Source organism: Medicago sativa, chromosome 2, assembly GCF_051527215.1.
Source record: "Medicago sativa cultivar Bolivia chromosome 2, Bolivia_mono, whole genome shotgun sequence".
Taxonomy (NCBI): domain Eukaryota; kingdom Viridiplantae; phylum Streptophyta; class Magnoliopsida; order Fabales; family Fabaceae; genus Medicago; species Medicago sativa.
The window spans coordinates 15,863,846-15,878,226 of record NC_140750.1 but is presented as its reverse complement, the minus strand read 5'-3'; the positions used below and the strand labels follow the sequence as shown (position 1 = coordinate 15,878,226).

The 14,381-nt window shown below is 32.2% G+C and overlaps 1 protein-coding gene and 1 pseudogene across 1 annotated transcript; both read right to left on the bottom strand.

Annotated features, from left to right (window-relative positions):
• Positions 1 to 3,407: 3,407 nt before the first annotated feature.
• LOC146944956 (uncharacterized) lies at positions 3,408 to 4,071 on the bottom strand. The gene is made up of 2 exons (XM_085748004.1): positions 3,589 to 4,071; positions 3,408 to 3,500 (listed from the first exon to the last, which is right to left on the bottom strand). Exons 1-2 carry the CDS (start codon positions 4,069 to 4,071, stop codon positions 3,408 to 3,410), a joined length of 576 nt encoding a protein of 191 aa, XP_085604130.1.
• Positions 4,072 to 4,075: 4 nt separating this feature from the next.
• Positions 4,076 to 14,381, bottom strand: LOC146944955 (uncharacterized; annotated as a pseudogene).

Genomic DNA, 14,381 nt, shown 5'->3' with positions numbered 1-14,381 from the left:
TGGGTAATATCATTATTTGAGATCAGATACTTACATTTCCTTTTTTGAGTAAATTAACTATTGCAACTTTGGGAGGTAGAATAAAGAATGGATTTGTTATAATTAGCTGCAAAGAACAGAATTTTGTTAGTCTACATTGATTACTCATACTTCCATTTCATCATGCCTATATTTTTTCCATTACTGTTGTGCCACTCTTTCCTCCATTATATGTTGTGAATGAGATGTAACTTATAACTTATATGATTATATATTCACGGGCTGCTGTAAGATACGTCATTATAAATGATGCATCGAAAAAAAACTAGAGATTTCGAATCAGTTTACTTTTAAGAGTATTAACAAATATCTGTTTGCCAACAAAATTATCCGAAAAAAAGCAATCCACCCCGTGCGAAGCATGGGTTTGTAGCTAGTAATCTAAAACAATTTAATTCAATTTTGATCATTGTCTATTTTTGCTGTCTAGTCATTTTTTGAGACCATAATAAAAGGGTTGCCTAGAAATATATTTTGAAGACATGTTTTGTCTAAAAGAAATAAAGGAAAATGTTTGGTGGACACCTGATATAAATGCATTTATCACCACTTTAATTTTCTATTTTTTTTTCTATCACCACTTTTAGTTTCTATTTTTTAGTCAACTTGTGTGTAGCCTTCATATTTTTTAGTAAAATTTTGCATAAATGTGTAGAACTTTAGAAGAACCTCTCCGGAAAAAAAAAATTAACAAAACATGAATTAAGTATGAATATTTGAGCGCCAAAAACATAAAAATTCATATTGAAATTATGTTTTGTTAAAAAAAATATATTGGGAGAGATTCTTATAATATTCCAAAAAAAAAAATTCAAAAATTTTTGACTTAAAAGTAAATATCAAAAGTGGCCATTGAAAACTTTTGAGAGACTGATAGTCGAATAAAATTTTTTGAATGATTAAAATGAAAAATTGATATATTTATATAGATCAAAAACATATTTAACCTTTTTTTTTAATATGAGAATATTGTTATAATTAGTTTATTGTTTATTTCAAGTATTTTGTACTCATATAACCTACTGAAATGAGGGGAAACCCCTCTTTTTGTGAGATAAAAAATGAGTTCAAAATATTGCAACCAAGATAGGATTTTTTTTTTTTTTGTGATGATGAGGTCCGATAATGGTGAACGACAAAGAATAAATGTTACATTGTTTTTGGGATAGGAAATGCGTGAGTATTACAAAAAAAATGCATGAAACACATCGATAATGGCTCGAAAAAAATATAAATGTCCCTTCCAATTTTGAGATAGGTTGTTGAGTGTTGGAGTGTGGAAGTTTAACCTAGTCGTTAGAAAACACAGCCATGTGATGACAGAAACATTAGTAGGTCACCCATTGCAAGTCGCAGTATAAGGTTATAATTGATCGATGGATTTTTTTAGTAGTGAGGGGGTTGGAGAAGTAGAACTGTAGTTTCAGCTGAAAATATACAAAAGCCTGCAATGTATCATCATTCTCAAAGACCCGTCTCCATTCATTTTGAAAATTGCTATTCACACGGATGCATTTGCTTAAAAACAGATAGAAATGATGTTTTTACCTTCAACTCATAGTTAACTATTGTTGGTATCAGTAATATAGACAGTGCATCCTGTAATGCAAAACCAAGCAAATTTTTAGTCTATTATGACATGTAATGCAAAACGACAATTTCAGAGGAAGTAAAACCAATACACCAACTATACCAAGTCATCAGCTACAATATTACATAATTTTTCATAATTCATTAACATTAAATCAATTCGACATTACGTTAACATTACACAAATGATTGAAATTCAACAAAGGTGAAGCATTAGGTAACACATTACACAACAATACACGAATAAAGTTAAAAGCTCATAAAATGACATCAAATCTATACTGACAATATGGGCCGTTGCAGTTGGGACGAACACAGAGATATAACACATTATTTTCAACCATCGACCTAAACATAAATTATATGTCGTTATCCTCACGGATAACCTGAGGATAATAAACTGTTTTTCACATGTCTTCATCTTTATCCGCCCTCAGATCTACACAAGGTACTTATATAAATACATGAGATGTCGTATGATTTTCATCAAGATAGACAGAGTATTTGTTAAGTTGTGTTTTCAACTCATCTATTGTGTCGGTTGGAGTTAAAAAAAACTTTAATCGTCTTCTTGAAAGTGTATCGGATATGAACTTCAATTTGTGCATCTTGAGACATGTTGAACTTCGTAGAAGTTTATGAAATAACAAATATCAGAATAAATCAAAATGAAAGGTAAAATATATTATTGCTGAAACATAGACATATATCTTATCTTATCTTAATATGTATACAAATGTAAAAAAAATTGCACACAAACCCTAAATTTGCCCTAGTTTTTTTTACTAAAATGCCCTTACTAGGCTCCAAAATAACAGCATTACCCTTCAGCTAATAAATATATTTTCATTCTAAAAAAAAAAGATATTTTTTTTCATGAACTTATAAATAATTCATACTTTGACAAGCTTATAAATAATCCATAAAAGTTTATTTATTTGTATAAGTTATTTCACTTTTTTTTTTGAAGGAGTATAAGTTATTTCACTTAAACTCAAAAATAAAAAATCCAAACGAGCCCTATAGAATTGGACCACCACCTATCAAATAAAGGATTCAAAGAATTGAATTTGAATTCATTTTTTGGGAGAGTCATTTATCATTTTTTTATAAGCGTAATGTTATCATTGATTGTGATTAAAATTAGCTCTTACACTTGTATTATTCTATAATTTCTATGCATTAGAACCAAAACCTTAAAGAAGACTTACAAAAAACTGATTTGGACTATAGGACAAATAAACTAAGACACAATCCACTAACATGAATATTTTTTGGTAAAATTTTCAATAATTAAAATACCGCGAGATTGATTATTGCTGGTAGAGTACCCGATTGACCATGATAAGCAAATTAAAAGATTTTCTCATCATGGTCAAATGCATATCCTACCATTAATATAAACTTTTAAAAAAAAAATATATATATATATATATTTAGTTGATAGGGTTTTTTAAGGGCAATAGGAATGTAACATGAGTTTCTCTCAAAAAAAAAAAAGAATGTAACATGAGTTGGACCTTGAATATCTATTTGCTATCTTACGAGGATTAGGTGCCAAAACAATTTTCCCCTCTCTTATGGTCCCAATTTAAGTACCAAACGCCCTACAGAACCTTATTTGATATCAAGGTCGCACTGTTCCATTGAATACAGACAATTTATTATGGAGAAATGAAAATATACCACTGACAAATCAATTTTTTTTGTTGCATAAAACCTAAATTTGATGAAATAATATCAATACATAACACTCTTAAGAAGCGACAACCACAATTCTAATATCGATCATTTTTCATCCTTAGTAATTTGTTGAGACCATGTGTCAAAGCAGATGTTGAGATCAGTGAAGCAGTTAGCATGCCGGAACTCTGCAATATATATAATAAAAAAGTTAGTGTAATGTAAGCAAATGAAAGATAATATGAATGACAAATGCTAAAAGTATTATTGATTTACCTCACTCAGACCAATTCTAACCACCTTTTCCTCAACATCAGATACAGGATTATTTAAACTATTCAGATGTGAAATAGCAGCGAAGGACGACATTGGAGTCACAACCAAGTCATTTGTCACCATGTATACTAGTGGACCTTTGGCGAATTCTCCACAACTAGATGATTTTGAAGCAGAGTACTTAGAATCAACCAGATTTAAAGGAACACACATTTCATCAGAAAAACAATCATCATGCTCGTCTGTAGTAGTAAGAGTGCAATGAAACCTGCGATTATGAAAATAAGTACGACAATAATAGACAGGTAAGGATGCTGCAGTAATTGGAAATATCTGGCTGCTGTGGTTAAATTGTGCAGCAATGGGAGGCTTAGTTAGTTTTTCTTTGAGTTCTTGTGACCTTAAACATCCTTCTGGACTCAACTCAGCAAGGCTTCTGTATAAATTATCAATGCAGCTTAAAGAAGAGAATCCTTGAAGCATACATAAGCTCATCAGAAATGATCAATGTTGTGGTTTCCTGAGCAAAGCCGTGTTCTGAAATCTCACATTCTGGTGGTGGGAATAATAACTTGTTCATTACTTCTCCACAACTGCACTTTTGATTCCTAAATATGCTTAAACAGTTTCCAGTTTCCATTCTAATACAGTTCCTATTCTTACAGACGAAGTGCTGCAATGGTTCTGTGTCGTCTATATTGAGATTGAGCTTCTGGCACTAAGCTTCCATAGAGTTTCTTGGCTTCAATAGCATTTTTTTGCAGGTTTGATTCCATAAATATTGTTGATCAAGATCTTTCACACTTTGATACAGTGAACTAATTAATGCTACCAAATTGAACTGCTTCAATATTTGACTCTGCAGCCACGAGTCTAGCAATAGTTATTACACAGTGATAATATTGATAGTAATATCACTTAGACGGTTGTTACTTGCTACGCAAGTAACAGTGTTCTAGGGTTCATTTCCTCTAATGCAAGTACATGATCGCTTAGCATACATTCCCATACTACTATAAATACATGTTGTAAGCTTTCAATACAATCAATAAGAATCATCTACAATATAAACAATTCAATCCTCCTCTATTCTATAGTACACGTGGCATTCTTATGGCCTAATGATCATTAATGCTTTCAAGGTCAACACAATACTTAATGTTATTATTATGATTAATTGTTACAGATTTGAAATTGAAATTTTCTACTCTCCTTAATTATATGATTAAACATTGTTATTGCAAGTATTCATTTGGTTTTTCGTTTCAAATCGTCATTTTGAAATGCATGTAAGGCAGTTACGAAAAAATTACGGTTTCAGAATGTAAGGCATGTGGATGGAATTTCAATCACAAGTTCACAACTCATATCACTATTCTCTCTGCATTCTCTTATTTTCATTTTTCCCTTTTCCAAATCATCTACTTGAATAAATTTACTATACATTTTATTTTATTTGAGGTTTTTTTTCCAATCACTCTGAAAACATGAATGGGTTGCATCATGCACATACTACTTAATCAAAAAGAGGTTCCGATGTTGGACATGATTCAAAGAGCAAGCAGGGTTCCTTTTCTTTTTAATTTAATTCTTTTTTAAGATTTATTTGAATTAGCAATGAACTTTTATTTTTCATAGTTTAATGATTGGAATTTGGAAATTCGAGGCATCATTGTTAGAGACTTTGGTTCAAGTTGATCTCTGTTCATTGGCTTGATATATATCCAAAAATAGTTAGAGGTGTCAATAATAAGAGAATATAGATGGTAACATGTAACCTCTAATCTGCAATAATAATTATTGAGGTTTATAATTTCAGGTTTACAATTCTACAATATAAAAAAGGGAAATGCCGATAAGATTTTGGAATTAGAAATTATGCACCGGCAATTGTGCTAATTTATTTTTCAAAAGGTTGAAAATTAAGTTTTGTGAAATCTCTAACATTTGCCCTTATGACCCTAAAAAATAAAAATCAATCATCCTCTATTCTAAAGGACACGTGACATTGTTATGACATATTTATCTCATTCAAAAAAATTCCCACGGCAACACAAGGCATTTTAGGAGAACATGAAGACATTCAATGCATAACATCATAAACATCTACTATTATCATAAGGCATATTCATCCTTCAAAAATTTCAACATCCTTCAAAAAAAAATCAGCTTTTGATTTTCTCAGCATACAATAATAAGTACTGCTCCTTAAGAAAAATCAGCACCAGGTGTAATTAAAAAAAAAAATCAGTACTATTATATATGAAATTAATATGTAATCAAAAAAATATATGAAATTAAGAGCATTTGCAACATAATTTGTGCTATTAGTAATCGTGATTTAACCCTTCCGAAAGAAAAAAATAATGATTTAATTCCTATTAATTGACTTTCATTCAAATTGATTTGGTGAGATTCAAAAACAAGAGAATTAATTTCCATTTATTTAATTGATCTTTGACTTCTTATAAAATGAGATATTCAAGCAACACAGTGTGACACTAGCGGTAGTTATTAGACTCATCAATCATTTGGTAGGGTATAATTCTTGACTGGTACATATGGAAAAACATTTGATGAAAGATTTTAAATTGATCTCCGAAGTTGTGAGTGAAAAATATCTTTAATTTACCGAATATAAAAAAAAAAAGGTATTCAAGTTCAATTCATTTTGTCATGATTAAGTTTCAACATGCAATTGGCCTTTTTCTTTATCACTCTCCTTATTTGATTGTTTCATTAAACATCTTTCGTTATTTGACATATCAATATTTGACTAGGTATGGTGTTGTCATACTAACATAGTGTGACAAATTGAGATATAATTGAGTTTTTTTAACCATGTGGTAATATTTAACAGAAGAACGGGCAACAAAAAAAAAGTTAAAAAAAGTAATCTTTTAGCATACTTTTTTTAAAGAAGATACCCTTGCTCTAGAATAAATAAAATCGAATGGAAATAAATATTTTGATAAATATCTTTTCTTTGTGACGAAATTAGAAAAACTTTTTTTCTTATAAAAATGACCGGTTATGTAAATTTTTAATAATCGATATTGCACACTCATTTTGGTTTGTAACATGATAATTACTATTTTACACCATTTTAGATACGTGTAATACCAACCTTTTAGATAATGGTCCAAGGGTAAACCCTTTTGTTCCCTGTTAGACACCCTTTATTTTTATTCTTATTATTGGATGCCTTTATTTTGGTACTAAATATATTCTACTTTTTTACTCAGATTTGTTGTAGAACATTGTAGTATGCAGTGTGTGGTCAATTTGTTAGATTGATTATTGCTTTGCTGGATTGATGCATTGTTTACTTGACCATAACTTTCAAGAACATTTTGCAATATAATCATGCTTGATTTAACTTATATTTTCCCATTCTTAGTTTATTTTGATTTCATATATTACTTTTCAACTCATTATATGAATTATGGGAAGTAGATAAATACAAAATAATCTTATTTATTCTCTTATGATTTGGATGTACATTAGAAGTTACCATTATGTTCATTTTATTTTATTTTTCTCTTTAATTTGTAGATTTTAATTCTTTCATCGTTTACCTTCAATCATAGTAACGTTTATATGAGTATAAATTGATCCATAGTAGTTTTTAGTTATACCTAAAATAATCAGTTCAAGTCATAAAACTATATCATTATAGTAATCACTTTAAAAGTTAAATTTGAGTTGAATCAAACAATTTTGAATTTCATCATGGAGTCAATTTTCTTAAAAGGTTGCCTGTAATTTGACAAGTTTGGTAGAAATAAGGAATAATTGAATTGCAGAAAAAGACCATGAGCAACATATCTCTGCCATCTATGATTTAACGATACAACGACGTCTATCTTTTTTGTTTTTTCATGTTACGGATTATCGATAGAAGATTGTTGATTGGTAAACCAAGAGCTGCAAGTTCCTTAATTATGTATCTTATCCAATGATAAGATGAAATCCCATTCAAGAACTTAATAACAAAAATGGTATTAACTATATTATCAAACCAACGACAATATCTTTTGATTTCAAAAAAATTTCTTGATTAGGAGTAGCTAAATTAGTACTCATCAGAAAATCATGTTGTCCATACCAATTGTTATAGAACTTGCTCAAATTGGAGAAGCCGTAGACAATTGAAGAGAGCATAACACGATTTAGTTAATTGTATTGCCAAACTATGATGATCAGTTTAACGTTATTAGATTTTGGAATTGGAAGATTTCATATTAAGTAGAACTTGGATGATTGAAATAGGAGCAAAACCAAATTGTATGTTTTGGAAACATTCAAGAACAAAATAAAAAAAATGATAACATGATCAAAAGAAGTTGAAAGGGTGGTAGTGTGCGATGGGAGAGAGGAAGAGAAATAGGATAGGAGGGACTAGAGAGAGAAGGAAGAGAGGCAGGGTCATGTTGGAGGCGAGTTGTGGAGAGAGAGAGAGAGAGAGAGAGAGAGAGAGAGAGAGAGAGAGAGAGAGAGAGAGACGACATAGTGGAGAGTGGTGGACAATTAGATAAGGGATGAAACGAGCAAAAGGTAGAAACATTGGAGAAGAGTAAGTTAGATTAAAATTAAAGACTTTAAGGATAAAAAGTAATTTAGTTTTAAAGATCTCCTCTACAATTATGAATTAAACATGTATATAGTTAAAATATCTCTCATCCATTCCCTCTATTAAAATCTCCCATCTCTATTTAACCGATTGGACCCTAAGGAAGCATGACAAGTTCAAAAGCGTGAAATATGTTTTTTTTTTTTTGTTACTAAAGCGTGAAATATTTGAATATATACTATCCCACCAATCAACTAATCAACTAGACTCGACTTGCAACAAATTCTTTATAAAATACTCTTGAACCTTTTATATGAAGTAACATTATCATCTTAATTACTTTGAATTAATATTTTAGTAGAAATAAAATATTAACACTTTTTATTTAAAAATAAGCAATGTTTTTTTTAAGTAAAAAATTAGCAATGTTATTTTGTTTTTATATAAATAAAAATTTATACAGGGGGATGAATATTTATGAATATTTTTTTTAACATAATTAACATCTTTTTATTTAAAAAAGATCAATATTTTTTAAGTATGATTAATATTTAAAACCCTAGACACATGAATAAACTTTTCACAAGTAAGAAAATACGAAGAAAAAAAATAATCTACCTATCATCTTAGGACCGAATTCAAAGTTGAGTTCGTCACATTACAACTAAAATGACTCTAACAATAGACCATGACCCTTTTATTAATTTGATTAATTTTTTATATTTGTATAAAAATATAGATTTATGAATCATAGTATCAAATTATATATAATTTTGTCAATGAATTTTAATCTCATTCTTCACAATAGTTTTGTCAATCCATAACATAGAACCAAAGATTTAATTTATATACATTGATACTAGAAATATCTTTTACAGTATATCCGACTAAATTATACCATGATACTACTTTTTAATTTAGTTCTTAAAGTCCTCGTGAGCTTAACTCAGTTGGTAAGGACAATGCATAATATATGTAAGGTCCGGGGTTCGAACCTCGGACACCACAAAAAAAAAAGTTAATTCCTAAAACATTGCAAAAAAATATTTGACTTGATTTAACTAAATGTAATGAATTTTTTTTTTTTGGCTTTCGCACCGGTTTCCGACCCACCAAAGGTAGACGACTAATCCGGCTCATGCGTAGAGGCATGCGCACTAAAATTAAACGGTCAATATATGCAAATCAATCTCTAAAATTAAATTATTTTCTTAATAGTTATTTATTTACCCGTGCATGGCACGGGCTCCATACTAGTTTTGTTCATTTTCTTCAGTTTCCTAATATGGTATCATGAGCTCTTTCCAAAGAGAAAGGGTTTGTTACGATCCATAACGGTTTGTAACCATTTTTCCGTTGCATCTTCTTCTTCAATTGATCTTTCTTTGGATCAGTTTCTCTGTTTTTGTGTGCAAATCTTCATGATTTCACACTTTGATTCTTCATTCTTGTTCTTGATTCTTTCTTGGATTGATTGATTTTCTTCAATCACATTTTTTTGTTGAATTTTCTCAACATCCATTTCTGAATTCGTTACACTCTGTTCTTGTTCATCTTGAGCTGCATCCATGGCGCCACGTAATAATCAACATGATACTGAATCAGTGTACTTTGTTCATCCTAGTGAAGGTCCTAATTCTCTTGCTATTACTCCTAAACTCAACGGTTCCAACTACATTGCTTGGAGTCGCACTGTTGAACGTTCTTTGGGAACGAAGAACAAGCTTGGTTTCATCAATGGATCCATTCCTATGCCTGATGAAGACGATTTGAACCGCGCAGCATGAGAACGGTGCAATCATTTGGTGCAATCGTGGCTTATCAACTCGGTTTCTGAGTCAATTGCTCAAACTATTGTCTTTTGTGATTCTGCAATTAAGGTTTGGCTTGATTTGAAGGAACGATTCTCTAAGATTGATTGTATTCGCATTGCAAATTTGCGTTCTAACATCAACAACTTGAAGCAAGGATCAAAATCCGTTTTGGATTATTTTACTGAAATGAAGGATTTATGGGAAGAATTGTCTTCACAAAGACCTATTCCTAATTGTTCTTGTATTCATCCTTGTCGTTGTGCTGCATCTAGAGTTGCAAAGGTTCACAGAAATGAGGATCAGATCATGCAGTTTCTTACAGGATTGAATGATCAATTATCAGTTGTGAGAACTCAAATCCTTCTTCTTGATCCTCTTCCTTCCTTGAACAAAGTTTATTCCTTGGTTGTTCAGGAAGAGAGTAATCATGCTTCTATTCCTTCATTAAGTGTTTCTGAAGACACTTCTATTCAAATCAATGCTGCTGACAAATCTTCCAATAAACCTACTAGATTTTGCACATTCTGTAACCGTACAAATCACACTGTGGGTTTTTGTTACATGAAGCATGGTTATCCAAATGTTAACAAATCTTCATCAAGAGTGAATGTTGCTTCTCAAGAAGACCCTGAAAATGGTGCAATGTCTTCTTCTGGTTTGGGTGCATCTGCAGGCTCTTCTTCTGCTAGTTTTTCTCAAGAGCAATTAGCTCAACTTGTATCCATGTTACAACAATCAAATTTGGTTGTTTCAGCATCTCCTTCTCCTCAAGCTACCTCAAACCACATTGCATCTACCAGCATTTCCACTCCTGATCCTCCTGCAGGTATATATGCTTCTGTTTCTTCTTTAGCAAGCAAACCTCCATTTTGGCTTATTGATTATGGTGCTAATGAACATATTTGTTGTGACATTGCCTTTTTTAGTTCCTTTTATAGAATCAAACATGTTTATGTTTCTTTACCCAATGGTAATTCTGTGTTAGCTCATTTTGCTGGTAATGTTTCTTTCAATTCCAAGTTTCACTTGAGTCATGTCCTTTATTCACCCCATTTCACTCTCAACCTTATATCTGTTGCTAAATGTTGTGAATCTTTAACTTGTTTCTTTCATTTTTCCCTTGACAAATGTCTTATACATGACCAACAATCTTTGAAGATGATTGGTTTGGCTGAGCAGATAGATGGCTTATACAGATTCTATCCATCATGCAAAACTTCTAATTTTGAGTCTTTTACTTTGTCTCAAACTTCTTGTAATGCAGTTTTAAACCCTACTTGTAATAAAATTGCTCACCATGTGCCTAATCATGCCTTGTGGCACTTTAGACTTGGTCATTTGTCTCATCAGAGACTTCATGTAATGTCCAATTTGTATCCTGCTATTACTCTTAATAATAATAAAGATGCTTGTGATCTTTGTCATTTTGCCAAGCACAGACATTTGCCTTTCAATTCTAGTTCTTCATATGCTGATGCTAATTTTGAACTTCTTCATCTAGACATTTGGGGTCCTCTTTCAATTACTTCAGTTCATGGTCATAGATATTTCCTTACTATTTTAGATGATCACAGCAGATTTCTCTGAGTTATACTTATGAAAACCAAAGCTGAAGTGTCTTCACATGTTAAGAATTTCATTACTATGATTCAAACTCATTTTCATACTACACCTAAATTTCTCAGAACTGACAATGGCCATGAATTCATGTTACCTTCTTTCTATGCCTTACATGGTATTGTACACCAAATGTCTTGTGTTGAAACTCCCCAACAAAATGGTAGAGTTGAAAGAAAGCATCAACACATCCTCAATGTTGGTAGAGCTTTGCTTTATCAGTCAAAACTTCCTCCTTCATTTTGATCCTATGTCATTCATCATGTTGTTTTTCTCATCAATAGAGTACCTACACCTTTACTTCAAAATCATTCTCCTTATTTTCTCCTTTACAATAAACTTCCTGATATTGCCCTTTTCATAGTTTTTGGTTGCTTGTGTTATGCTTCAACCTTGCATTCTCATAGAACCAAACTCCAACCTAGAGCCAGGAAGTTTCTTTTCTTGGGATACAAGTCTGGATATAAAGGTTTTGCTCTCTATGATCTTCACTCAAGAGAGATTTTTGTGTCTAGACATGTCACATTTCATGAAAACTATTTACCATATCCTCATTCTCCATCTTCTACTTCTCCTGATTGGGAATATTTTTCTCATTTTCCTTCTTCAGTTGTTACTGAACCTATTACCTCCTCTCATCAACCTCCCATTATTGATGACATTGTCCCTTCTTCATCTCCTATTGTCCCTCCCACTACTTCATCTCCACCTATTTCACCTGTCATACATAGACATTCCACCAGAAACATCACTACACCTTCTTACCTTAATGATTACATTTGTGCTAATATTCATGCATCTACATATCCTACTTCTCATTATATTTCACATCATCAACTCTCTAATAATCATTCTTCCTTTGTTATGTCTTTACATTCTCATCCTGAGCCTACCACTTATGCTGAAGCAAGTAAACATGATTGTTGGAAGCATGCTATGCAAGTTGAACTTCAGGCTCTTGAGAAAACTGGCACTTGGAAGCTTGTGGATTCACCACCCAATGTTAAACCAATTGGATGCAGATGGATTTACAAAGTTAAATTTCATGTTGATGGCACTATTGAGAGATATAAGGCAAGATTGGTTGCCAAGGGTTATAATCAAGTTGAAGGCTTAGATTATTTTGATACCTATTCTCCAGTTGCCAAACTCACCACTGTCAGACTTGTGATTGCTTTGTCCTCCATTCATAGTTGGCATTTACATCAACTTGGTGTTAATAATGCCTTTCTTCATGGAGAGCTTCAGGAAGATGTTTACATGCAGATTCCTCCTGGTATTAAGACTGATAAACAAAATCAAGTTCGCAAGTTACAAAAATCTTTGTATGGTTTGAAACAGGCCAGTAGGAAGTGGTATGAAAGATTAGCATCTACACTTTTAGCTCAAGACTACTCCCAAGCTGCTTCTGATCATTCCTTGTTTGTCAAGAAAACATCATCATCATTCACTATCCTTCTAGTTTATGTTGATGATATTATTCTTGCAGGAAACTCTCTTAGTGAATTTGATCATATCAAGTCAGTTTTGGATTCTTTATTCAAAATCAAAGACTTAGGGCAGCTGAAGTATTTCTTGGGGATTGAAGTTGCTCATTCAAAGCTGGGGATTTCATTATGTCAAAGGAAGTATTGTCTGGATCTGCTTGCTGATTCAGGCACTGTCAGTTCCAAACCAATTTCTACTCCTTCTGACCCCTCCATCAAACTTTATCATGATTCAAGTCCTCCTTTTGATGATATTGCTGCATATAGGAGACTTGTGGGGAGGCTTCTTTATCTCAATACTACAAGACCTGACATTACCTTCATCACCCAGCAACTGAGTCAATTCCTATCTAAACCTACACAAACTCATCACCATGCAACTTTAAGAGTTTTGAAATATCTTAAAGGTTGTCCAGGCAAGGGTTTATTCTTTCCCAGAAGCTCTTCTCTCACTCTGCAGGGTTTTTCTGATGCAGACTGGGCTGGTTGCCTTGATACAAGAAGATCCATTTCTGGTCAGTGTTTCTTCTTGGGCAGCTCCATGATTTCATGGAGAACTAAGAAACAAATCACAGTTTCCAGATCTTCCTCTGAAGCTGAGTATATGGCATTAGCTTCAACCACTTGTGAGCTGCAGTGGATTTTATATCTTCTCAGGGATTTACATGTTACATGCTCCAAGTTGCCTGTCCTTTATTGTGACAATCAGAGTGCCATTCACATTGCCTCTAATCCTGTATTTCATGAACGCACAAAACACTTGGAGATTGATTGTCATCTTATCAGAGAAAAGTTACAAGCTGGCATCATTAAACTGCTTCCAGTTTCCTCTCAAGACCAGGTTGCAGACTTCTTCACCAAGGCCCTGCTTCCCAAGACTTTCAATGTGCTCTTGTCCAAGTTGGGTCTGATCAACATCTATCAACCTCCAACTTGTGGGGGGATATTACACAGTGATATTATTGATAGTAATATCACTTAGACAGTTGTTACTTGCTGCGCAAGTAACAGTGTTCTAGGGTTCATTTCCTCTAATGCAAGTACATGATAGCTTAGCATACATTCCCATACTACTATAAATACTTGTTGTAAGCTTTCAATACAATTAATAAGAATCATTTTGTTCATTTTCTTCAGTTTCCTAATAATAGTCCCTAAAGGCAATGTTAAGAAGCTTAAGAGAACATCAACGAAATCCTTCACTGCCTCAGCATATATAACTTTGTTACTTTCTTTATCCACCATAACTCTCAACGTAATTTTGTCAACTTATTCAACAGATTTTGTTGCACTGTCAGCCAT